The 25,450-nt window shown below is 51.6% G+C and overlaps 1 protein-coding gene across 1 annotated transcript in view; it reads right to left on the reverse strand.

Moving 5' to 3' along the window:
* Window positions 1–21,482, reverse strand: part of JAM3 (junctional adhesion molecule 3) — a 30,570-nt gene extending 9,088 nt beyond the window's left edge. The window contains exon 1 of the mRNA XM_039721741.1: window positions 21,401–21,482. Within this exon, the coding sequence (XP_039577675.1) occupies window positions 21,401–21,452 (52 nt within the window). The 5' untranslated portion in view covers window positions 21,453–21,482. The remainder of the gene's footprint in view (window positions 1–21,400) is intronic.
* Window positions 21,483–25,450: the final 3,968 nt, after the last annotated feature.

Genomic DNA, 25,450 nt, shown 5'->3' on the forward strand with positions numbered 1-25,450 from the left:
CATCTTCCACCATTCCAGGGTGCTCCAGCCTGGCTTTGGACACTCCCAGGGATCCAGGGGCAGCCACAGCTTCTCTGGGCACCCTGTGCCAGCACCTGCCCACCCTCACAGGGAGGAATTTGTCCTAACATCCAATATTTTCTGTCAGCTGGAATCCATTCCCCCCTGTCCTGGCACTGTGCTCTTGTCAAAAGTCCCCTGGTCCTCCAGGTGTTCTGTGTAGGGCTCCCACCCTCGGGAGCACGAACAGATCCCACTGACCCCAGCAACCCCCAGAGCATGGGAAGCCACTAATGCCCAGAAGACAAGGCACAAATTTGGGAAAATCCTTTTGGTATCTTCAGAAATTATTCCAGCAACAGTGAAACACAGCATGTGCGTGCCTCTGCTGTAAGATTGCTGCTTCTGGAACCAAGAATGTAATTGAGAGCACTCAGCTGATCTGAGGGATGCTGGCCAGCCTTCTGCTCTGGACCAGTTTTAGTTTTGTTACAGATTCTTGCTTGCACAATATCTTTTTCTTTAAAAATGCTGTTCCCATCAAATAGACATGGCAACAGTCCTACATCTGCTGTTGTTAGAAAATCTGTGCAGCTGGAGGTGGGGACAACAAAACCACAGAGCTGTGTAGCTCTGAGGGAGTTACGGCTCTAGAAATATTCACTCCAGGACAGTGGGACTCCATCAGACTCCAGCCCCATCTCATGTCTCAGAAACTGCTCACAGCAGGCTTTTTCTCACCCACTAAACACGAGATTCAGGTCTGTCCCTCAGGCACAAAGCAGGATGACAACAAATTTTAGACAGAAGTCGAGTCCTTGGAGACTGTGTGAGAGGTTCTGACATTATTACATGTATTGACTGTGGGCAGAGATCAATGTGGCTGCTTAAATCACTGCTGAGGCAGATTTATTCCTCTCTGTGTGGCAGAATACTGCAAGTAGCATGTTCTAAATTAAAAGAAGGTGACAGCAAAGCAAAACAAAAACCTGAGCTGACCATACAGGCTGTACAGCAAGAGAGGAATGCCTTTCTAGAACCTTGCTTTGCTGGCAAGAGTTGTTTGTTTGTTTTGTGTTAAGTCATCATTAGTGCTTAATAATCTTCTAAAAGGTGTTCCTTTAGGCTCCTTCCAGCCCAGCACAAACAAGCAGCAAAGGTTTTGTGTTATGTAAATCTCACTTCAAAGGCCCCAGCACCCAGGGTTTGGAGAACAGCTGGAATTGCATTCCCTCTCCATGTGTGCCACAGCACAGGCACCCACCACAGCCTTATGTTCCACATCCCTGAATTCCCACCAGAACCAAATGTGCTGCAGCTCCCAGTTCCTACCAGGTCTCCACAGGCTGAGATCCCAAGTCCTACCAGATCTGTATGTTCTACCCCCCTGAGCACCTACCAGCTCTCTGTGTGCTGCAGACTCAGCCAGACATATGGTTGAATCCCAAATGTCATCAGTTCTCCAAAATAGAATCCAGGACAAGGCACTGAAGTCTATGGCATATTCTTATGGCACTTTTTTCTTTTTTTTTCAGCTAAAGAGATCCAGCCCATGCTTGTTACTGTGACTCATGGTATCTGAATCATTTTAAAATGCTATACTGAAGAAAAAAAAAAGCAGCTTTATAGGCGACTCTGTGTGTTAAATCTCCTTTTTACTGTTCAAAGCCAAGCCTGACCTTCCATCTCCTTCCATCCTGATGTCTGCTTGAAAGCTCTAGGCAGAAATTTGAAGAGGAGGTGAGGTATTGTGTTATAGGGAAAGCGAGAGGATGACCAGGAGAGAGTTTGGGAGAAGTTGCTGGCAGCATCCTGAGCTGCAGCCTCGCTCGATGTTATCTGATACAGTAATTTTAGTTAATGCACTGTCAGGCACAGGCAGTACAAAACCACACAGCTGCATTTAAACACCTGCCCACCAAAGCAACAAAAATATTCCTTGCTCGAGGTGTCCATCATCATTAAGCCCTTGCTGGATTTGCAATTCAAAGCGTGCCTAAGCCATGTGGGAATGCTGCAATAAACCACACGCCTTGTTGAGCACCTCTGCTTTCTGGGGGGTACTCGGTGCAGCAGGAGTGAGTGATACCTTGTGGGGTGTGAAACACATGAGCTGAGCCCTCTGCGTGTCAGCAGCCTCAGGGCTGCCCGTCTGGAGGTGCCCCTGGAGCATCCATCCATCCATCCATCCATCCATCCATCATCCATCCATCCATCCTTTGTGCCAGGAGCAGAGGTGACAAGGACAGCAGAGCCCAGGCACAGAGCAGCCAGGGGAGCTGGGAAGGGCAGCCAGGCTGACCCCAGGGCTGGCCCTGCCTCTCCATGGGGTGCAGCAGGGAGGAAGCTGACTGGGAAATGTGTGGGAAAGCTCCAGAGGAAGAGCAGGGGGAGACACGCAGAGCTGCACTGGGTGAGACAGGAGAGGGGAGGCCGTGTTCCTGCCCTCAGCTTATTTTGAAGAAATCACCATAAGCCCTTTCAGGAGCCTCTGACCATCTGCCTGGAAATATCCATCCTTTTGTCTCCCAGTGCTGCAGGCTCTTTATCCCCCCTCTTCTCTATTCCCAGCGCGTCTCTGCAATTCCACAATCAGACTTGTGCCAGGTGGTGCAGGACAGACAGCACAGCGTGGCACAGCAGTGAGACACCAGAGTGCCTTAGGCACTGTTTGGTGAAGTTTTTTGGGCTTTCTTTGTACAAATGTCTTTGTGTGGAACTTCAGGAACAGCAAATGTACTTGTGACAGATAAAGACCGGATTTGTAAAGGGTGAATAAATGTTTTGTAGCACTCAGTCTTAACTTCCACTCCTTTCCTCCAGCCCAAGGAGCTGGTGCTGTTTGTTCTGGCCCCTAAGTGTCAGGCTGAAAACCCCTTGGGGCTGATAGCAGGCAGCAGGCAGGTGATGGGCTGTGTTTTCCCAGTGACCCACATGCCTTTTTTTATTCCATTTTTCCATGGCACCTCCCTGAGCCCAGCCTTGACTCTGGGGTGGGCTGTCCTGCTGGAGAACAATGTGCAGGGAGAGATTAGTGAACAAAAGCTTAGGAGTGTCTCCGTTCAAATTAAGTAACAGATGGACCTGGTCTGTGTGGGAGCTGATAACAGTTATAAAAAGGCCATCACCAGACTGTGACCAGCCCACCCTGGAAAAAACCCACTCAGTCGTAAATCCTCTGTGCTGTTATAGCTGCTTCTGCGAGTAAGGCTTTATTTTTACCAGCTATCATAAACCTTATTTTAAGATGCATGGCTTTTACTGCTCAGCTAAAAGGGTGCCAGCTCTCGACAGACACCTCCCAACAGAGATGTGCCCTCCTGGGCAGGGAGCACGAGGCAGAATTAACCCAGAGGAGGCAAATGCAGCCTTACAGAGCAGCCTTGGCATCCACGTGGCTCTGGGCTTTGCTCTCCTCCTCTCTTAGGGAGCTCACTCGTGGCACTCTCTTGTGAAATGCTGATGGTGAGGGGGTCTCTGGTGGTCCCAGCAGCAGCAGGAGCCCACAGGATGGAGATGTGTGGAACACCACCGGGTATTTGCATCCATCTGGAGGTGTAAGAACTTGGGATTTTGCCCTTAATTCACTTTCTTCCTCCTCACCAGTACAGAAGGTGAGGAGATGCCTGACTTCAAACAGGGTACACACAGTTCTGGAACAAAATCTTAACCTGTTTAAATCTCCTGATTTAAATCTCCTGACTTAAACTGGGACCTTAAAGACCTGACTGCATTTGCTGCAGAGAGGGCTCATTAGCACCCAGGCCACGCACACAGGCTTTTTTCTTCCTTTTCTTTTTCTTTTTTAGTTTTTTTCTTTCCTCCTCCTTCTTTTCTTCTTTGTTTTTCTTTTTCTTTTTTTTTTCCCCTTTTGGACAGGTGGATTTACTGTTCTACCTCCAGACCAGACAGCAAAGCACACCCACCCTGAGGAGTGGAACAGGTCAAAAGGAGATATAGAACCCTCTCATGTCAAAAGCCTCTCTGCAAAGCAGCTCCTTCTGCAGCCAAGCATTCCTGCTGTCTCCCAGGCAGGCAGGGAAGCATAGGTGCTGCCTGGGAAGACCACACAGAACTTTCTCATGGTTTCCCCCAGCCTGGTTTCATCACACTGGGGCGCAGCTGCAGACAGACTGTCTCAAACCACCATCTGATCAGGGCTCCTGCAGCTCAGAGTTTCACAACCTTTGCTTGCTGTGGCATTGCAGCGTGGGCAGAGATGAGATGTTAAGGTCCTGCAGATCAGCACCTTCACAGAAACGTCCCCATTTTATTAAAATGAGGTTTCCTCTGTCCCAACAGAGCTGGCTGGAGGTACCAGCCCCACAAAGGGACCCTCACCCTGCTGCCAGCAAGGAGGAGATGGGCATTTATACCACGTTTAATACCCTGCAGATGTGGCTGTATGAACCTTGCCCAACGTCTTAATCTGGGCCTAGCTCTCCTGTTTTGCCAAGCTCATCCCCTGGGCTCTGGCTCCTCTCCTGGAGAGGACTGGCTGTACGTGCGAGTCGGGGAGGAAGCAATATTTGTGTGGATGACTAATACCCAATACTTAAAGAGATTAGGATGGAAGCAGCAAGGGCTCAAGAGCTTCCAGCATGTCAGATTGCATCTCCTTCTGGAATATACTTCAGGCCAACTTCAGCTCAGAGAGAAGATGGAAAGAGTTGGAATTTGTCCCTCAGTATCAGGGATGAAGGGTAGTGGAGGGGCAGCAGAAAGGAAACATGAAGAGGAAAGCTGTTATTACCATCCCCTGCATTCCTGAACTGCTTCTGCCTTCCCAACAAACCTGAGGCTGAACTGAAAATCTTATTTCCCTTGTGTGAACAACAGGGAATAGGGCATGGAGCTTCTGCCAGGGGATTAAGTCCTGCCCAGACCACTTCTTTGCCTTGCTGGTGGCCTCTGGGATCAAGCCCCTCACACAGGTGCTTTGGGCTTCCAGTGTTAGGCTGAGTCTCCAGGAGGGAAAAACTGGGGCAGGTGGCATTGCTGTGTGGTTCTGAGGCAGGAGAGCTTCCCCTTACAGCTGCACCAAAGTTTTGGCCAAACAACCAAGGAGAAATCCCAGATCACCTGGCCAGGAATGCATGGAACCAGCCAGAATGTGCTCTGTGCTGGTCTTACCATTTTCATTAACAAATGGGCAGCCTAATTACACCTTCAAACTAGGCTGGCTCATAGCCAGCACCAGGGAAATAAAATGGGTGTGAGGGGATCCCAGGAGGGCAGCTCATCCCCACCTCTGTTTAGGGCATGAAAACCCCAGGGATGCAGCTGGCCAGGCCCCTGGCACCCCAAGGAAGCTGAGGGTCCTCTGGGCAGTCTGCCCCCATCATTTCCACCTGCCCAAGTGCTGTACATTCCTCAGCTGAGCCTCAGTCCCTCCACGTTCAGCATCCCCTGTACTCAGTAAGGATGTACAGTTCCAGTTCACTGGAGGAAAAAAATGAGGAATAGAAATCCCGGGAAGAGCAAAGGCACACGCCATCTCAGGCAGCAGGGGATATGCCACTCTGTGACCTGTTTACCAGATGAGAATGCCTTGCAGCAGCAAATCCCAGGAACAGAGATGGTGAGCACTGGAGAGCAGTGGGAACTTTCACACAGGGCAGGTTTGAAACCAACCCTTCCTGCCTATTCCCACTTGCCTTCCATTGTTTCCTCAGCCAGCCCTAGGAACTGCCATGCAGGCACATCCTACGTTATTTCTCACTTCAGCAAGTCCCCTTCCTCCCCAAAGTGGCAGATGCTGGTACCAAATTAGTGCAAAGTGGGAGGGAGCCAGCAGATAACTACCACAAAAGCCAGGGGCAATGGTGTTCCTGCTGTCCTCTCCCTTCCTCCCAGCAGGACTCACCTTGCAGCGGACAGATGCTGAGGGATGAAATCCAGGGCACAGTGGGGTCAGTGACGTGACAGGGATCTATGGCCAGTGTCAGGGAGAGGGAATGAACTGCAGAGGGAAAAGGGGCAAGTTCCTTTATTTTTGGCTCATGTGGGAATTTGACTCAAGGATTGCTGAGGATCTCAGAAGCCACGGTGACGTTTTCCAGGCTGAGCGCCAGCCCAGGCACAGACTTGATCTCAGCAGGTATTTGACTTCCCTGGGAGCTGGGATGCTGGGTACCTGCCTGACCCTGGCTTTTGATGAGGACACACATCTCAGAAGCTGCCTGCAATGCAAAGACAGGAAATAAGCGGATATGCTATCAGCACCAGGCTTTGCAGTGCTCCTTAGTGTCTGGCTGTGTCCCAACCATCAATACAGAGACTTGCAGGGGTTTAGCCTATAATCCTCTATTCCTCTGTCTGTGACTCTAATCTCCTGATCCTCCCTTCTCCTCCAGCCTAGAGCTTGACCAGCAAAACACGGATCCGAGGTTCTGCTTATTGGAGACCAACCATGTCATCTTCCTGAGGAAAATGGGAGTTGGGAAGAGAGCAGCAGTCATCCGAGCCAAGAGCCGGGAGTAGGCTGGAGAAGGGAACAGGAGAGGGCGTGAGCAAGCACACAGAGAAATCATTTATGACAAGACTGAAAGCAGAGCTCGTTTTAACAACATTTCCTCCAATTTTACAGTGTAATTTCTATCTTTTTTTTTTTCCCTGCGTGTGTATAATCCTAGCCCCGGGTACAAACCGCAATTGTCGCGCAACGCGCCATGTGAAACGCGCACAAATGAACGCTGCAGGAGCCTGCTGCAGGCACCCGGGGAACATCCCCAGCTGCCTGTGAGCACACCAAGAGCTCGCAGAGATCCCACTGCCGTCATTCCAGGCGGGAGAGCTGGGGCTGGCCTCCGCCAGGCAGCTTTGAAGCTCTGCAGCGAATCTGTCAGAACAAAGGACGCAGCCCCACGAGGGGGGAAAGGCACTCAGCGAGCTGTGTGCCAGCCCAGAGATGTGATTTTAGGGGCAGCCCTGGATCACAGGAGCAGATCTGAAAAGACTTCCCTTGTTAACATCAGCCTGAGCAAGCACAGGCTGCCAACCTGCCGCAGGGTTCAGGGGAGATTATTTTCTTAGGAAGTGCACCAGGGAATTAAAGGGAGCCCAGGTGAAGTCGCAGACAGATAAAGATGAAAAGCGTGACACACAGAGCTATTAGGAAGATGCCAGCATAAATGAGCAGAGGGAAGGGGAAGGGAGTAATGCTGTGTCAGAGCAAAGAGGACAAAATCCATCCTGGCTTGTCCCAGCCTGGATTCCTGACCAGGGCAAGTCTGTTTAATAGAGCAGAAACGAGCCTTGGCACAGAGGGGTTAAAAGATTACTTGTCCTGGGGGAGTTGAATTAGCCACATATCTGGGAACCGACTTCTCCCAGACCCTGCCTTGTTTTTCTCCTTAAACATCATCGGCTGCTATTTTTAGCAGAGAATTTTCTCAGCCGAGTGCTCCCAGTGGAGTGCTGGTCAGAGCCCTTTTCCCAGGGAGACACGGGCCCAGCAGCACGTGCTGGCCCCTGGCTCAGCTCAGCTCTGTGCCATGCCCTGCCACCTCTGGGCTTCGTGTGTCACACTGCCAGCTCTCTCCTGAGGCACGGGACAGTCCCCACCCCAGCCTGGGGCAGGTTTATTAAATGCCCTCAAAAAGCCAGGGAGGCTCTAAAGTCAGAAACAGCTGAAAGGGATAAACTGGACTTGGTAAATTGCCTGGAGGCTTTAGCAGCATGAATGGCAAAAAAGGTGGGAAGGAGATCGAAAGAAATGATTAGGCTGACATTAATAACAGGATCTGCTTCTCAGGACTAAAATCTATTTGGATTCATTCCAGTTCCTCCGAGGGAAACCATGGAAGTCTTTATTGTTCATAAAAGTTGCAACTAAATTCGGACTGCATAAAGCTTAAGGAAATACCTCTCAGAGGACAACCCTGCTGAAAACAAATGAGGTAACTCCCTTCCTCTTCTCTGCTTTTCTTGGGGCCTTCATTCTTCCTTGGCCAAAACCCCAACCTGTCCATCAGCCCCTGGCTCCTGGCTGCTCAGCCTCCAGCACTGCTATCTGTCTGCCTGGCTGCAATTAGCAATGTGTCACTGCATGTCTGGGCTGCTTCTCAGGGAGGCAACGCTTGGAAGTGCTTTTATCTGCAGCTTGATTTAATACCTGCCTGCCAGAGATCAGCCCGGAAATCAAAGGGCCAGATCAGGGCACACGGATGGACAAATTGAGTAAAGCAGGAGCAAACCCCTGCCTTGTCTGGGCTAATGTGCAGCTCAGGATGGGGGCCCCGCGAGGACTGAGCTCTGTGGATGCTGGGGATGGAGCACAGCAGAGGCACAGTCAGGAAGGTCCCTGTAACAATGGCCCCTTCTTGGTCAGTGTATCTGTTCCCTGTGTGTCTTGGAGCCATGTCAGCGAAGCAAACAGATTGGGAACATATTTGCACTCCCCACAGCAGCACAGAAGCCAGCCCTGACACAGAGGAGCAAGCTGGGCTCTTGGCTGCTCCAGCCTCAGTGCCAAGTTTCCAGCTCTGCTCAAAACCTGCGTTTGAGCCCTGCTCTGGCAGGGGGACAGGACAGGCAGGCTTGGGAAATGCTCAGCTCACAGAACCTGGCAGCTGCAGGAGAGAGGAGCCAGGCTGAGCTCACCTGCGCTGCTCTGAGGCTTCCCAGGTGACACCAAACCTGGCACAGAGTGGCTCTGCCCTCCTCATGGCCACACTGAAACCACTGGGGCCCAGGGCAGCAGGAGCCCAGCACACAGATGATGCACAGGGCCTCGTCCCTGTGGCAAGAGCTGCCTGCAAAAAGCTTCCCCCGGCCCTGCAGGAATCCCAGGAGCCCCAGATTTCTCTCCTGACCTTCGTGTACACATTCCAGCACATGGCACTTAACCTTTGAGGCTCCTTTGAAAATCCCAGCGCCAGCGTTTCACGGATGAGTGTGCTTCCCCTCGCATCTGCCCCTGGATCAGATGCTGCCAGCACCTCTCTCTCTCTCCTGGCTCTGCTCCCAGCTGAAGGACAGACAATAGGCATTTGAATCCAGTCTCCACTTCCCCTCCCAAACAGCCTGGGGAGATGGCATATCAGAGACAGCGCTGAGAGCAGCGCCTGCCAGCCAGCCACAAGTCTCTCCAGATCCCAGGCTGCCTTCCCCTTCCCTCCCACAGCCACTGACCACCACTGCAGTGGTCACTGGGCACCCAGGCCAGCTCTGCTGGGCAAGTCCTGCCTCTCTCCAGCCAGCCAGACCAAGGGAGCCTTCCCTCAGCACTCTGCTGCTGCCAGAATCGACTGGATCACCCTGGATTCCCAACCTGCCAGCCACAGCACTGCTCATGGAGCTCTCCTGGACCCCTCTGCCCTGCCAGCTCACTGGGAACACACTGGCCACCTCCTGGAGCTCTCTTGCTCACTCTTAGCAGCATCTACCTGCAATTAAGTGACCCAGGTTCCACCTGCAAGAGGTTCAGCCAGGGTCTGGTGAGAGCTGTCCTGGATGCTCCAGAAGAACCACCTTCCATCTTTCTAGAAACAGCTCTGCCTCTGGAGCCATTCACAAGAGGTGGTTCCATCCTCCTTCCAGATGGAACCACCTTCCATCTTTCTAGAAACAGCTCTGCCTCTGGAGCCATTCAGCCTGCTTGGCACCACTCCTGCTGCTTCAGAGATAACAACAGAGAGTGAGAAAAACCTGTCTAGACACCGTTTACCTTCCATGGACTCCCACTGCCACATCAAAGCACCTCTGCAAACAAAACTGGCCAGGGAATACTCCCCAGCCCTCCTGTGCCTGCTCCAGCCAGTAGTCCAGCTCCATCCCATCATAGTCCAGAGTTTATCTTTAATCCAGGCCCTTCTGACAACAGGAGGAGAGGGAGGATGAAAAATCTCATTACAGGCACATCAACAGAAGTCACCTGGCTTTACACCAGCCAGGTGGGGGCTGCTTCCCTCCTGCTCAGCCCAGACAAAAGCTGAGATCTCACCTGTCTCCTCTGGGCAGGCTGCAACCCCCCAGCTCCTCTCAAAAGCTGCCACACACTTGTCACACTTGTCCCTTCTGCTCAGCTGCCTTCCCAAGCCATGTGTGTGAATGCTGGGCACGCCTGGCTGCACGCTGGGGATCACAGAACATCTTCCTGTGACACCCAAGGAAAGGGAGGTCAGCACCAGCTCAGGACAAAGACACGGCAGCTCACAGCAGGACAAAGGCACAGGAGCTCAGGGAGAGGCTCAGGATACCCTGAAACCAAGGAGAGAATTTCAGGTTTCTTGAGCACAAGCTTAAGTCCCTGCTGTGGGGAAGCACCTGGCACTGGCATCGAGCACTGACCCCACGCAGCCACCACGAGAGCAACATCTATCTCATTATTTTAATCAGGGTCCTTTGAAATACCTTCTGTGTGAGAGACAGCTAAGAAAATCCCGTCTGGCTTTATTCTGCCTCAGGCAGAAACAGCCTTTATTTAGCAAACTGCTGCTAACAGCTCTGTCTCATTAGTCAGTGTTTAGGGAACCAGGCTGCAATTGTTCTGAAGTCTGGCATTGCAGAAAGAGCCTTGATAATGAGGTCTGCAGGAGACGATTCCTCCTGACAGCCCCACAATGACCTAGAAATCCTACTTAATTCCCTGTCAGGGAAAAGTGCTGAGTAACAGCGAGGTGCAGAGGCACCGGGGGCTGATCCCAGAGGGAGCTGCAGCCGCTGCTCACACTTGGGGCTGGGATGCAGCTCCGGGGTGGCAGAGCCAGCCCTGCCCAGCTGCAGCAGCTCCCCAGAGAGAGCCTGAGGGGCAGGGACACGGGGCTTGCTGTGGGAAGGTTAGTAGCCTCGTCTGGAGGGACTTGGCACCAGGAGCAGAAATCCCAGATAACACGACAGGAAAATCAACAGCAGCACCTGGATCTGGGCTTCCCAGGGCACGAGGCACTGCCTCCTCCGGATCGTGCTCGCCTGCAAACCATGCCAAAGCCCTGCCAAGGAACTCCCTGCCTCAAACAGCTCCACTTTCACCTCTGTTCCAGGTCTGGCATGGCTGGGAGCTCGCCAGCTCCACGGCTCCCAGCAGGGCCTGTGCAATGTGCTGCTGTGGAGCTGCCCAGGTGCCACCCCCAGGACGTGGGACACACGGGGTGTGTGCCCTGAGGTGCTGGGGAGCACCTGGCACCTTTTGCTGCTTTTGCCCCATTCCCTCGGAGGAGCAGGCAGCAGGCTGGGGCAGGTTTGGCCCGCAGACACCCCACTTTGTAGTGGTTTGTTCTCCACAAGCGGCGCGTGGACATGGCCAGCAACCTCTGGGCTGGGTGGCCCAGGGCCAGCTGGGCCAGAAGGTGAGGCAGGGGGACGTGTCAGGAATGTGGGCTGCATACAGCTGACCCTGAAGACCACCCCCAGCACAGACCCCCGCAGGCATGTGCTTGCCACCTGTTGCAGCCAGCAGACGAGGGGCTAAGGCAGGAATCCTGGAGCTGAATGCAGAGTCTGTTCAGGAGGGGTCTGGAGCCTCCCAGCCTCGTGGGGCTGAGGGTGCTGTCTGGCAGCCCCTGGCACAGGAATGCAGCTCAGCCCACCACGTGCGGGGCTGCACAGCCCAAATGTGCAAAGGACTGCTGCAGGGAAGAAAAAAAAAATTAAAAAAGAAATGTGCAAATGAAATCACCAGCCGAAACAGTGTCTAGAGACAGCCCCAGCCAAGTGCCTCGAATGTCAGCAGCAGAAGGAGGGCTCAGAAATGGAGAACCCGGCTCAGTCTGCTGGCACACACAGAGAATCTGCCTCAGAGACATGAGGAAAAGACATATGCTGAGAAGGGAAGGCCCAGCTTTATTTTACCAGCCTCTTTTCCCACCCAAGATGTGCTTTAAAGACTGCCTTGCAAAGTAGGAATTAAATCCAAAGGTGCCTATGCATCTTCCTTGCTGTCATCCCCTTATCAGCCATCTCCAGCCTGCTCTGAGCCAGAAGATGAAAGGATCCTAACACCACTTATCTTCCCACTTAAGAACATGCTTAAAAGCTTGCTCTAAAAGAGCAGGACACTCCAGGCTGGGGAAGCAGCTGTAAATTCTGCAAATGGGCTTCCTTGCATGTCTTTGAAGGAGCTACTGCTTCTCAATGAGGGGCACAAATACCAAGAGGGAGGAAAGAGAGAAACCTTGATAGCCAAGGGAGTCTTTGCCTCATGTCCAGGATGTGGAGCTGAGTGACAGATGTGGGACTTACAGCATGTGTGCCTCAGAAGTGACCGAGGACGAGCCAGGAATTGAAAAGCTCTTGGGAAATATGGAAGCAGCCAGGATGATGGCATATTTGGCACTCCAAAAACCACACTGCTTGGGACTGTGCAGTGTCACAGCCAGCAGAGGTTAGGGATGCCCGTGCATGATGCAGCAGAGCTGCTGCATCCAGCCCTGCTCCAGGACCAAGCCTCGAGGCCAGGACCTCTCCCACACAGCCCCGTGTCTGAATTTGACCCTCAGCTCCCCTCTTTGTAGAGCTGCTTGTAACCACAGTGAACCTGGCCCCAGCTTGCTTTTGTCATTTAATAGCTGAGTCAAACTGTCAAAACGGCCAAAAAGGATCTGTTCCAAATATTTGCAGAAAGAGGAGGATCAAGGAGCCTGCAGCAGAGCAGCAGGAGCCTGCCCAGGCAGGGAGAACAATCCCTATTGTGGACCAGCAGCAGGACGCTGGTGGGCGACGAGCACGCCTTGGGACGTGGGCAAAGAGCCCCCAGATCCCCCTGTGCTCAGGAATAAGCTGGAATCTGGAGTCCCCTCTGCCCCTGTCACAGCCCCAGCCCTGCAGGAGGATCAGCCCTGGTGGCAGCTCAGCTGTTGGCCTGGAGAAGCCGAGGAGCAGTTGGCAGTGGGAGAGGGGGGCACCGGGGTGCCTCGGGAGCTGCTGCCAGCCCCAGCACGGACTTCAAAGGGCTCATCTCGCCCTGCTGTGTGGGACAGGACAGCTGTGTGCTGGCCAGGCCCTCCAGAGCATTTCTGATGGCAGCAGAGAGGGGCTGGTACCTGGTGCAAGCTCCTTTCCAGCAGGCAGAGCTCTGCGCTGCCCTGAGATTTATGGGATGCTGAAAACTGGCCAAAATGAAGGGAAAACACCAGCTCCAGAAGGATGTTTACCAACTCAAACAGCCAGTTCTGCTTGAGGGAGAGCCCACGAGGCTCAGTAGGCGATTGCAAGGCACTCTGCCAGTTCAAAGGCAACTCCATCAGCTCTGAAGGAGATAAGGCATCACCTCGCTGGGAAATCAGAGCAGCCCCATCCACATCCACCACCTGCAACCTCAGCAGAGCAGCTAAAAGCAGAGAGGGAGGGAAACCAGCACCTCCTGCGCTGTGTAGGAGCCTCTAGATCAGCAAGGAGATCCGTGGTGGGTGAAGCCAACCTGTTCCGTGGCTCATGTCTCCAATCCCAACAGCAAAGCACGGAGCAATCACACTAACAGGGGGGCATTACTCCTTCCACTCTGCTGGTACCTAAACACCTCAGCAACTTCTTCCAAGGGCTCCCACAGGCTGGGCTAGGCCTGGCTAGAGCACAGAGCTGGGACTTCCCTTTCCAAGACGCCCAGGACCTCCCTAGCACAGAGCGGATGTTTTCCAGGCTCTAAAAATAACCAGCCCCAAACAACGTGGTGGGCATAAAGAAATATTTATCTGCAAGCTTTTTCTGAAGATCAATGCTGAAGAAAAAGATTAAAGCGAAGATTTAAGTGTGTATTAAAAATAGCTGTTGATAAGTTCCCTTTGAGGGGATAAAAGCTTTTTTACAGGAGCAGCAAGAGCTGCAGGACTTTGCAACACCTTCCCTGCTGTGTGAGCTGCCGGAAATCATTCAGGAGAGTGTCAGCAGCCAGAGCCTCAGGAGGAAGTCCATTAGCAGGCAGCAATCTCCTTAATGGACCCTGGGGTACGTGGGAAAAGCTGCTGTGGACACAGGGGCTCTTTCCAGCACCACCATTCACACAGCCAGTTATCATCCCATACTCCCAGGAATGCTCCTCATCTTTATGGCAGCCTGATAGCACCATGAATTAATCTTTTGGGGGGTTTCCAGTGAGTTTTTCTTTTTCTTTTTCTTTCTATTTTTTTTTTTTTTTTTTTTTTTTTTTTGGTCAGCCCCCAGCAAAGAGCCGTGAACAGAAGCTGTTCTGTAACGCAGGTAACAGCATCCACATCCATCAAACCTCTGTTTTCCAAGGATAACATCCTGGCAAAACAATAAATGCTGTCTCCACGGGTGATTTTGGGGCTGAAAGATCTTGTCCATTTACACACAGACAAAATCATTAAGTTCTCTGCTGTGCAGCCCCTTCATTCCAGGTCTGAGAGAACACACAGCCACCCCGGAGGGATGAAAAGTGGCAGGAACATTTCCACTGGGAATAAAAAGCAGGACTGCTGTGCATAGCTCTGCTTCTCTGCTAAAAGGTAAGCCTGGCTCTCAAAAGAGCTCTCCTCCATGACCTTGCTTGCCAGCCTTATTCCCTGTCACTAATGAAACACAACTCCTGACTTCCTTTGGAAATGTGAGATTTTCATGGGCTCCTTCAGCAAGCACTGAAGGACCTCATGGCTGCACATCTTGAGATACACCTGGCAGGAGTGTCAAAAATGGCAACTTAATTAGATGTCTCAAGGGGAGAGAGCAGGGAAGTCGAGTGCTTTCAACAGATCTGAAATTTTACAAGTATTTTACTCCCACCCCTCAAAACAGAGCCTAAAAGTGTCCTGATTTATGTCCTCTCAGTCAAATACTGGCCACTTATATAAGAAATTGCCCAAAGTTTATTAAGGCAGGGATTTTCAGAGGAGGTCACAGGCATTAGAAACCCAGCCTAGTAATAGGAACAAAATCCCCTTAGATTTCAGTGGATTTCTCCAGCTCAGCAGAAAATCTTACCTAGGCCACCGAAATATATTTTTAATAGCGTGATTAAAAATCTTAAAATACTGCTGAACATTGTCCACTGCTGCTTTTTAGCCTCATGCCAAAGATAGAGTAAGTCCCTGGCACACTGCAGTTTTAAAGCTCAGTGTCTTCAAATGAGCCAGCTGTGCCCAAACGAATTAAGAGGACTCTTAAAAAACCTGCTGATCTCACATTTGTGTTGTAATAATCAGGTACATTGAAGGGAGTAGGTTCCAGCATGTTCTGGCTTTAACTCTGAAATCCCTAGGATTTATGACTTAAAAAAAAAAGGGAAAAAAAAGGAAAACCTTAAGCATTATCGGAACACAATTTAATTTCATCGACTTCATCTATTGGTGCTCTGAAAAACCTTCATTTCCCCTTGTCACTGAGTCTTAAGCCCTGTGCTCCAGCCCACGAGGGGCACCACAGAGCCCAATACCTGGGATTATTTATACTGACAAGCGATTCTTGCATGACAGAACAATTCCCATTAATTTTTCGAGCTTATCTGAAGTACCTGTGGGCTGTCAGGTTACAACACGTATGTGCTTTAGTTTCTCTCTGATTAGCCAGTGCCAGCCCAGAGCTGACTGGACTCTCATCTGACAGCAGCTTCCAGGTGAGTTCATGGGAATCCAACCCAACTGTGCTCTCAGGAGCTGGAGAAATTTCTGAAATATTTGTTGCTTTAGGGTTTTTTTTGTTTTGTTTTGGGGGTTTTTTGTTTTGTTTTGGGGGACTTTGTTTGTTTGTTTGTTTTTTGTTTGTTTGTTGATGGGTTTGGGGGTTGTTTTGGTTTTTGGGAGTCTTTTTGGGTTTTGGGTTTTTTTGGGGTTTTTTTGGGGTTTTTGGGGTTTTTTTGGTTGGCTCGTTTGGGTTGGTTTTTGCTTTGGGGCTCTTTTTTGGTCAATTCCCATTTATAAATTTTGCTCCTACCTCTGCTGCTCTTTTTTTCTCTGTTTTCTGGTTTGGAACATGCACCTAAAGCAATTCCCTCCAATCCCCAACACAGCAGAGAAGCACCTTTGACAAGACACTGAGGAACTGCAGAGCAGCTCCCTCTCCAAAACTCACTTTTTACACATTGGGGTTTTTTTTCCTAAGACATTTGAAGGCCTGGCTGAGGATGTTGCTCTGAAGAACAGAACTCCAGCTCTGTCTGCAGCTGTCTTGGTGCTGCCCTCCCCGTGCTGGACAGCTGAAGTCCTGCCCAGGAGTCACACAAAGCTTCCTTCGAGTGGCAGCAAGGCCACCAAAGTGACAGCAGGACCTCAGCTGGCTGTGCCTGAGCAGAAAACACCTTCAAAATCACCTCCCTCAATATTTATCCCCCAAACAGGCTGCTGACCCCTGAAATGAGAAGTAGAAGCTTGTGAGTGGTTGATAATTCCTGAGACCAACTTTCTGGTGAAGGCCAAGAAAGGACTTCATTAACTCCTCACTGTCCTGTTCCCCACAGATTTATTTTGGTGAAGGCCAAGAATGGACTCCATGAACTCCTTGCTGTTCTGTTCCCACAGATTTATTTTGGTGAAGGCCAAATAATGGACTCCATGAACTCCTCACTGTTCTGTCCCCAGATTCATTTTGGAGAAACCCAAATAATGGACTCCATGAACTCCTCACTGTCCTGTTCCCCACAGATTTATTTTGCTGAAACCCAAATAATGGACTCCATACCCAAATAATGGACTCCATGAACTCCTCACTGTCCTGTTCCCCAGATTCATTTTGGTGAAGGCCAAGGAATGGACTCCATGAACTCCTCACAGTCTTGTTCCCCACAGATTTATTTTGCTGAAACCCAAATAATGGACTCCATACCCAAATAATGGACTCCATGAACTCCTCGCTGTCCTGTTCCCCAGATTCATTTTGGTGAAGGCCAAGGAATGGACTCCATGAACTCCTCGCTGTCCTGTTCCCCACAGATTTATTTTGCTAAATCTCCACAAAAAAAAGAATTTAAACTCTTCAAGCCACACCTCTGCCCTCAGGTTATTCCTGTTGGTGCTCTGAAGGGTCACAAGCAAACAAAGACCTGAGTTTTCCAGCCAAAAAAAAGTCCAATTTTATGTTATGATGTACTCTTCTGAAAAGTGAAACCTCTGCTTTCCAGCAGGGAGCTGGAGCGCTGTGACCCAGCAGGTATTTCCTCTGCCCCAAGCACAGCTGTGGCCAGAACTGCACCCAGCCCGCAATCCAGGCCCTTTGGGGGAAATTTCAGGCCGTGTCCAGAACATTCATTAGCGCAATTAAAGCCATTAGCTGGTTCTGAGGCCGTGTCCTGACTCAGCGAGGGATTTGCTGCACACGCCCTGAGCTCCTCCACCTGCCAGGAGTGATGTTTAGTGTCCACCCGGGGTTTGATCCTGTTCATGAAAACACGATACTCCCTGGGGGCTCTGAGGGAAGGCAACCAGCCCTTATCAATCGGGAGGAGACGCCGCAGCTCCAATTCCCGTCGATGGAGAAGCCAGATTGAGAATGTAATTATCCTAATTAATTTTATATCTGGAACTCATCTCCTTTTGCACAAACAGCAATTTCCAAGCAGGCCACCGGCTTTTTTTTTTTTTTTTTTTTTTGCACAGAGCAGTGGTTTTATCTTGTTGAGGGGGCATGTTGGCAACACAAGCTCGTGTTGTGCAGACAAGGACTCTTGAGGACTCGGGATCCTGCTGGCCTGTGGAAATCTTTGCCTTTGCTAACTCCCTCCCACCACTTCAGGCTGGCTCCGTAAGGAGTTCACGAACCTTCTCCGGATCATCAGGGCTTGATGCAATCAACTGTGAAGCATTAGCTCTAAATATACAACTGGGAGGCCAGTTCTGCTTCAACACACAAGCACTCCTGGCAGAGGATGAGCCAGCAGCCAGCCCAATTTGCAAGAGAAACTTAACTAATAATCCAAGCAAGCTGCAAGGGAAGCAGGAGCGAGTGGGGGCTGATCATCGCTGTGCCCTTTGGAGATGGCTGAAGTTAGGGGCAAACTGGCAGGAGGCCACCCACAGCTTTTGTCCTTGTTGGTGGAGCTAAATGCAGCAGCTCATTCTGCTTTATTTACTTGTTTAGGTGATTTTTTGGCAACTCCAAGCGTGTCCCTGGTGCAAATCCCCCGTGTGTGGACAGATAATTAAAAAACAACAGCAGCAGGCCAAGAGACCCAGAATTCAACTTGTACAGGGAAAATAAACACTGAAAGAACCCAAGCTCACAAAGCAGAGCAGCATCTCAGTCCGCAGACTAAAACAAACACATTTTTACTCTTTGGATCTCCTCATGTTTCAGCAACCAAGAAATTCTCAGAAGCATTTGGGGGAAGAGGGAATGTGCTGGTGTCACGTTCTTGTCAACAGCTGTAGAGGAGATGTGCATCCAACCACTCTTTGGTGGCGGTGCCAGACCCTGCTTACCCAAAAAGGAACACCAAGCCCTTCCTAGGAATTTTTTGGAAGATGTTATTAAGCATCTGATTTTGGCAGGGCTCTCAAAGCTGTTTGTCCTGGTTTTTTACTGCCTGTTGAAAAGAAAGCGATACTACAAATACTTCCCATCAGAAAATACCAACAAGCAACTTATCATCACTGCAAGGGAGCTAACAACATTTCCACCGAGTGGTTTTTGGCACTGACAGCTGACTCAGAACAGTTGTTGGTGGCTGGGACAGATGGACTTCATATATTAAAAAAAAAAAAAAAAGAAAAGGAAATGAGAACTTCTACTCCATAGATTTTAAAAAGCCTTTTGCGAAATCCAACCTATTACCAAGCCCTCAGAATTAAATCAAAAGGAGATTTGAATATAATGAGCTTTAAAACTGAAATGTGCCTGGGACTTGCCTCTATCTCCCCATCAAGGACTATAAGCTATCAGCATGTTCTGCTTTCAACAGGAAATACTTGAGAGTTTTGGGAGGGTCTCCACAGCTCTGCCCTCAGCCGAGCCCATGAAATCTTCTAAAATCCAAATATTTGTTGCCACGGGGGAGCTGGCGAGGAGAGAGCTGGAGGTAGAAGAGATGTCAGCAGTGAGCTCCACTCTCCATCAGCGCCGCCGAGAGCTTTAATCGTGGCCATGGCATTTCCCTGATGTGCAGAATCTTCAGAGGCTTTCAGTGCCTAGAGCTGGGAATGCTCTGAACGCTCCATGCTTCACTGGCTCCCCTTCCATGGCAATGTTTTAAGGCCACAATCGAGAGCAGGGGCTGTTCTGGCAGCAGCACACAGCAGGAGGCAAGCCCAGCTCGCAGCACTTGGGAGTCAAAGCAGCACCTCAGAGTCTAGAGCAGGTCAGACTTGGGATCTCGGCATCTTGGGAGCTTTGTCTCCTTCTTTTCATGCCTTTTTCTTTTTTTCTCCCCCAAGTAATCAGCTGGCACAAGCACATCCTTCCAGTCACACTCCCATCCCACTATCCAGCACCAGCCCTGCATGTCTAATTTGATGTACTGCTGACAGCATAACCCTATTTTAGTGGGGTGCCCCCAGCACCTCAAATCAGGCATGGTGGAAGAAACCTTTTCATTCTCAACTTTACTCTGCCCAATCTTTTGGGCTTATGACCCCAAATTCAAACATTACTGGAAATCAGCACAGGATGAGGCACTCTGGCTTTAAATTTAATGGAAAGCAAAGCCTGGCACGACTGGGTTCACTCACCAGGTAAATGCTCTCAGGCAGAGGTGTGAAACCAGTGGGGTTTGACTGCTTCTAGCAACCATTGTCTGAAGAAACACAGAAATATCTGGAGTTTGTTTCCTTTCCTCCTGTCTTTTAGGCCAGATTCAACAGGACACTTGGGCTCTGCTCACACAACACAGAAGGAAATGGGGCACCTTTCTACCCTGCAGCCCCTCTGCCAGGGAAAGCCGTGTTAAATCTGTGTTTTTTCCCAATCAAAGGGAGCAGCTGAATCCAGAGTTAGCACTGGGCAGACCGTGTGATGCTCTGGGATCAGGCACTCCTGATTTCTCCTGCTGAAGCTGTTTCTGCTCCAAACCACAGCAAAGCAAGTGAACACCAGAGCCTGGAGCGCGTGACAACCCTCTGCTTGCTGGGGATGAGTGTCAGAGTCATCTTCACACCCCTCCGCTGACTGATTGGGTAAATAGTGCCCGAATCTCACTTTACTTGAGACCCAAAGCGACTCTGTGAGCTCTCTGGAGTCACTGGAGGAGTGTTTTTTGTCCTTAGATAAACTGTTTGAAATATTTCCATCCACTTCCTTGAATGTTGACCCAAAACAGTGACTGGTGAGTGTGTACACGCTCAGCCCAGTGTATTTTGGTGCTCAGCTGTAGGCTGGTTGTCAGCCTAACCCCACTCCACCCCATCTTCTCCTCCTGCCATCTGGGCAGAAGGGGGGAGGACAACACGAGCCCACCGGCTGCTGTCCCCCTCCTCATCCCCCCAGCTATTAATAGCCAGACAACAAATGAGCCCAAATTCATTCCTGAGCGGAATTAGCAAATGTTTTTGCAATTAAAACTGCAAACATTCATGCGGGGCCCCCCGAACAATAGGCGCCTGTGCCTGGTCTTGAATAGGCACTAGTGTCCGCCCTGCCTGCCTGCCGAGCCTGCACATTCCTGGCACCCTGGACCCGCTCCTTGCTGAGCTGGGTTTTGGGATGTTTCCCCGTGTCCTGTGTGTGTCCCACGCTCTCTGCAGCATCCGGCGGGTCCTTGCTGCCGGCCCTGGACCCGTGTGCCGGCCCGTCCCCCATCCCGCCGGCTCCCACGCTGTGCCCGCATCCCTCCGCGCTCGGGCCAGAGCATCCCTCCCTTCCCCTCCCTTCCCTTCCCCCGGGCCAGGCAGGGGCAGCGCATCCCGCCGGGGCAGGGCAGGGCAGGGGCACGGGCAGCGCATCCCTGCCCTTCCCCGGCATGGTGACGGGCACAGCGCATCTCCCCCTTTCCCTGGGATCGCAGCCGGGGCAGCGCATTCCTGTTCCCTCCCTGTCCCGGGATCCCGACCGGCCAGCGCATCTCGCCCTTTCCCTGGGATCGCAACTGGGGCGGCGCATCCCTCCTCCTTCTCTCTGTCCGGGATGGGGACAGGAACACTGCATCCCGCCTCCCTCCCGGACTCCAGGACAGGGACACGGCATCCCTCCTCCCTTCCTGGCTGCGGGATGGGGACGGGAGCAGCGCATCCCTCCTCCCTCCCTGACTCCGGGACCGGGACACCGCATCCCTCCTCCTTTCCTCCCCGATTCCCGGACAGGGACACCGCATCCCTGCTCCCTCCCGGACTCCGGGACAGGCACGCACCGCGCCCACGGGCAGGGCGCGCCCCGGGCCCGCCGCGTGGAAGAGGGGATGGTCCGGGCAGGGGGATGCCCGAGGATGGGGAGACGGGATGGTGGTGGCACTGGGGCGCCCGTGGATCGGGAGAGGGGATGGTCCCGGCAGTGAGTGGCCGCGGGATCCGGACGGGATCAGCGCATCCCGCTCGGCGGGCGGCGGGCCGGGCGCGGGGCGGTGCGGGCGCTGCCGGGCGGTACTCACCGAGCAGGGGCAGGAGCAGGAGCCGGAGCAGCTCCGGCCGCCGCAGCGCCATGATGGGGTGTGCGGAGCGAGCCGAGCCTGCGCACTGCCCGGGCGGCGCCGGCCCGGGGGCGGGGGTGCCGCCAGCCCGGGCCCGCCGCGTGGAAGAGGGGATGGTCCGGGCAGGGGGATGCCCGAGGATGGGGAGACGGGATGGTGGTGGCACTGGGGCGCCCGTGGATCGGGAGAGGGGATGGTCCCGGCAGTGAGACCCCTGTGAATCGGGAGAGGGGATGGTTCGGGCAGGGGGATGCCCGAGGATGGGGAGACGGGATGGTCCCGGCAGGGGGATGCCCGTGGATGGGGAGAGGAGATGGTCCAGGCAGAGGGATGCCCGTGGAATGGGAAAGGGGATGGTCCCAACACTGGGACTCCGTGAATGGAGAGAGCAGATGGTCCCGGCACTGGGCCCTCCGTGGATGGGAGAGGGGATGGGCCTGGCAGGGGGGTGCCCGTGAATGGGGAGAGGGGATAGTCCCAGCAAGGGGATACCTGTGGGTGGAGGGAGGGGATGGTCCCGGCACTGGGCCCTCCGTGGATGGGAGAGGGGATGGGCCTGGCAGGGGGGTGCCCGTGAATGGGGAGAGGGGATAGTCCCAGCAAGGGGATACCTGTGGGTGGAGGGAGGGGATGGTCCCGGCACTGGGACCTCCGTGGAGGGGAGAGGGGATGGTCCTGGCAGGGGGGTGCCCGTGAATGGGGAGAGGGGATGGTCCCAGCAAGGGGATACCTGTGGATGGAGAGAGGGGATGGTCCCGGCACTGGGACACCCGTGGATGGGGAGAGGGGATGGTCCCAGCAAGGGGATGCCCGTGGTGGGAAGAGGGGATGGTGCCAGCACTGGGATGTCCAGATGGTGAGAAGAGTTCCTGCCCGTGGGACCCCGGCCGGACGGGAGAGTTGGAGATCCGGGCAGTGAGACCCCAGTGAGTGGGGACAGGGGTCAGTCCCGTTGGTGGAACCCCCAGCCAGCGGGGAGAATCAGTGATCCCGCTCGTGGGACCCCCGTGGTTGGGAAGAGGGGGCGATGCTGGCAGTGGGACCGTGACGGGAGGGGAGAGGGGCCGGTCGTGCCCGTGGAATCCCCAGCAGATCTGGAGAGAGGGAGATCCCGGCAGTGGGACCCCGCGGATGGGGAGAGGGATGATCCCACCCGTGGTGCAGAGAGGGGCTGGTCCCAACCTCTGGTTAAGCTCTGTGGAGAGAAGGAAATTCACCCCGAGCCCGGCAACGGGAGGACTTTAATCTTTTTGAGCCAGGATATTAGCAACATTGTGGTTAAAAAACCCATCCAAGTTTTGTTTCAAAGAGTTTCCCTCTTGTACTTAACAAGAATGCCTAATAAGAGATTTCTCTGAGAATTTGCCCTGGAAGCAACTTTGTGGCTATAAAACCCATCCAAGTTTTGTTTCAAAGTGTTTCCCTCTTGTATTTAACAAGAACTCCTAATAAGAGATTTCTCTGAGAATTTGCCCTGAAAAGCCAACTCTCATTGGTCTTTGAATTTCACTATAAACTTTCAACAACTTAAAAGTAAGCAAGAAACATAAACAAGCAGCTGGGCAGAGAATGCTGCTCTTGAGGAACTTCCTGAGTCACAGAATCACAGACTGGTTTGGGTTGGGAGGGATCTTAAAGATCATTTAGTTCCAACCCCCATGGGCAGAGACACCTTCCCCCAGCCCTAGTGCTGGACCAAATCCTTTCTGACACAGCCAAATGTTTGATTTAGTGATTTTGCTTTGCACAGAGAGCATCCCGAGCTGCTGTGTGGTCCTCAAAAGTGCCCCAGGATCTTTTTCTTTGATTAAGAGAAAGCAGCAGAAATGATCAGCGTGGGACAGTGGCCCCGAAGAGAGCGAGTTCTGTGTTAGTGCTGGCTCTTGCGTCACTGCCAGCAGAGTCTGATGAGGATGTAATTAAGAAGCTGTTGAAGATCAAGCAGCTGGAATGAAAGCCAGAGCTCCCCTCTGCTCTGTAAACCAGCTCGGCAGAGCTGGCAGGAGTTAAGGGATGTAAAAATGTATTTAACCTGATAACGTAGCAGATCTAACTCGAGATGCTAATGAGTAGATTTAAAGGGCTGATCTGAGCCCGGTGAAATTAATACAGGGAGTCTCATCAATTCTAATGGCCAGATGGGACATTTCCCTGAGGATGAAGGGGAAGGAATCACCTAATAAGGCTGCCTGGCTTAAAACCTGACTCTGGCAATCTTTGGGCTGGGTCCCTGTCGAGTTGGGAATCATTTTAACACAGTCCGTTTGGGCTGCTCTGACAGGAGAAGTAAAATGTGATGACAGCGAATATAATCAGCTATAAAGTGCAATCACTGAAGTGTCAGGATCCTCTTTAGCTTCCAGCAGCAGCTTGATCAGGGCAGAGAGGAGATGAGACAGAAGAGACAAAGAAGGATGGGAGGTCTCTAGCTGCAGTGAAGGAAAAAAAAAGACAATTATTTCAGTTTGGATGGTGCTTGGAGCAACCTGGTCTGGTGGAAGGTGTCCCTGCCTGTGGCAGGGGGTGGAACAGGATGACTTTTGAGGTCCCTTCCTACCCAAACCATTCTGTGCTGCTCTGGCTGGGGATGAGCCGTGCTGGGACAGCCACAGCAGGACTGTGCCGAGCTGTGTGGGCTCCCCCAGGCCATCTGGGCCACTCGAGGGGGAGCTGGATCTGCTCCGGGGAGCTCTCCTAAGCCTTGATTCCCCTCTCCAGGCTGCTGGAGCTCAGCCTAGGCGCGCCCTGAGAGTGTGTTTGAGCAATCAGTGCAGGCAGAGGCTGAGTTTGGAGTCAGCTGGCAGAGCAGATATCACCTTCAGGATAACACCAGGGCATGAAAGCTCAGGCATCATCCCAGATATCCATCCTGCACCAGAGGGATGTGCCAACTGCGTGTCTCAGGCTGATACAACCAGTGCCAGCTCTTCTCTCTGTGCTGCCCCTGTGGTTTCACTGCAGCCAGGTCCTGCTTTTTCAGCTGCCATCACTTCTGAGGAGTGTTATTCTGTTTTTTTTTTAAAGTTCTTTTAAGCTTTTTTGATATTTACATTTTTGTAATGGAGTTTTTAATGCACTTTTTATGTGAACAATAATTGTTTTGTATTTTTTTTTCTAAAAAAGGAAAAATTAATAAACTTAGTTTTACCAGAGTAATAATAAAAAAAAAAAAACAAAACCAACCAATTTCATCCTCCAAAATTAAAAATTATAGAATATTTATTTAATTTATTTTTAATTTATAAAAATTAAAAATTTATTTTTAATTTGTTTATTTTAATATGTTTATTTTTAATTTATTATATTTATAGAATAAAAAATTCTATAAATATAAAAATCCAGAAGCAAACACACCTTTTTTACCTTAAACATCTCAGCGTGTGTTGTTCATTTCATGTCATATTACAACAGAGGAGCCCTTTGAAATGTGAAACTCAACAAGCTCAAGGAGTAACAATAAATATTATACAGGAATTGTAGCGCCCATCAGCCTGGGATGGCAGAGCACTGCTGTGTAAAACATTGATTTCCACACACAGATGGAGCTCCTTTTTCCTTATTTAACGTTGAAACAAGTAACTAGAATAAAATTCGTGCTGAGGGCAGCCCTGTGTTGCACGGGGATGTATTCAGGAATGAGGAGGGACCTCTTCCTATGATTTCCTTGTTCTCTGAAGGGTTTTCCAATGCATGCTCCAAACAAGAAGAGGAATCTGCAGGATGATAGGAAGGGAGCACAGGCCCTGCCAGGAACCTTCCTGAGCTCCAGGGCAGTCTGTGCGGGGAGTGATGGAGCACAAAAAGTGGGATAAGCCCTTGGAGCCTCACTCCTAGCACTTGTAAGAACAGAAGGGGGATAAACAAGGACTAAACTGGGAAAAAAAAACCCTTAGGGATTTCTGAAGGTTGCATGGAGCGTGTGGTACATCACAGGTGACTCAGAGAAAATGGATCCTTTTGATGCTTGCAGTGCCTGGAGGCCCAAACTGAGTTTCAAGCCCTGCTGGGGAG

The sequence above is a fragment of the Passer montanus genome, unplaced genomic scaffold (genome assembly GCF_014805655.1).
Source record: "Passer montanus isolate IOZ18808 unplaced genomic scaffold, ASM1480565v1 scaffold47, whole genome shotgun sequence".
Lineage (NCBI taxonomy): Eukaryota > Metazoa > Chordata > Aves > Passeriformes > Passeridae > Passer > Passer montanus.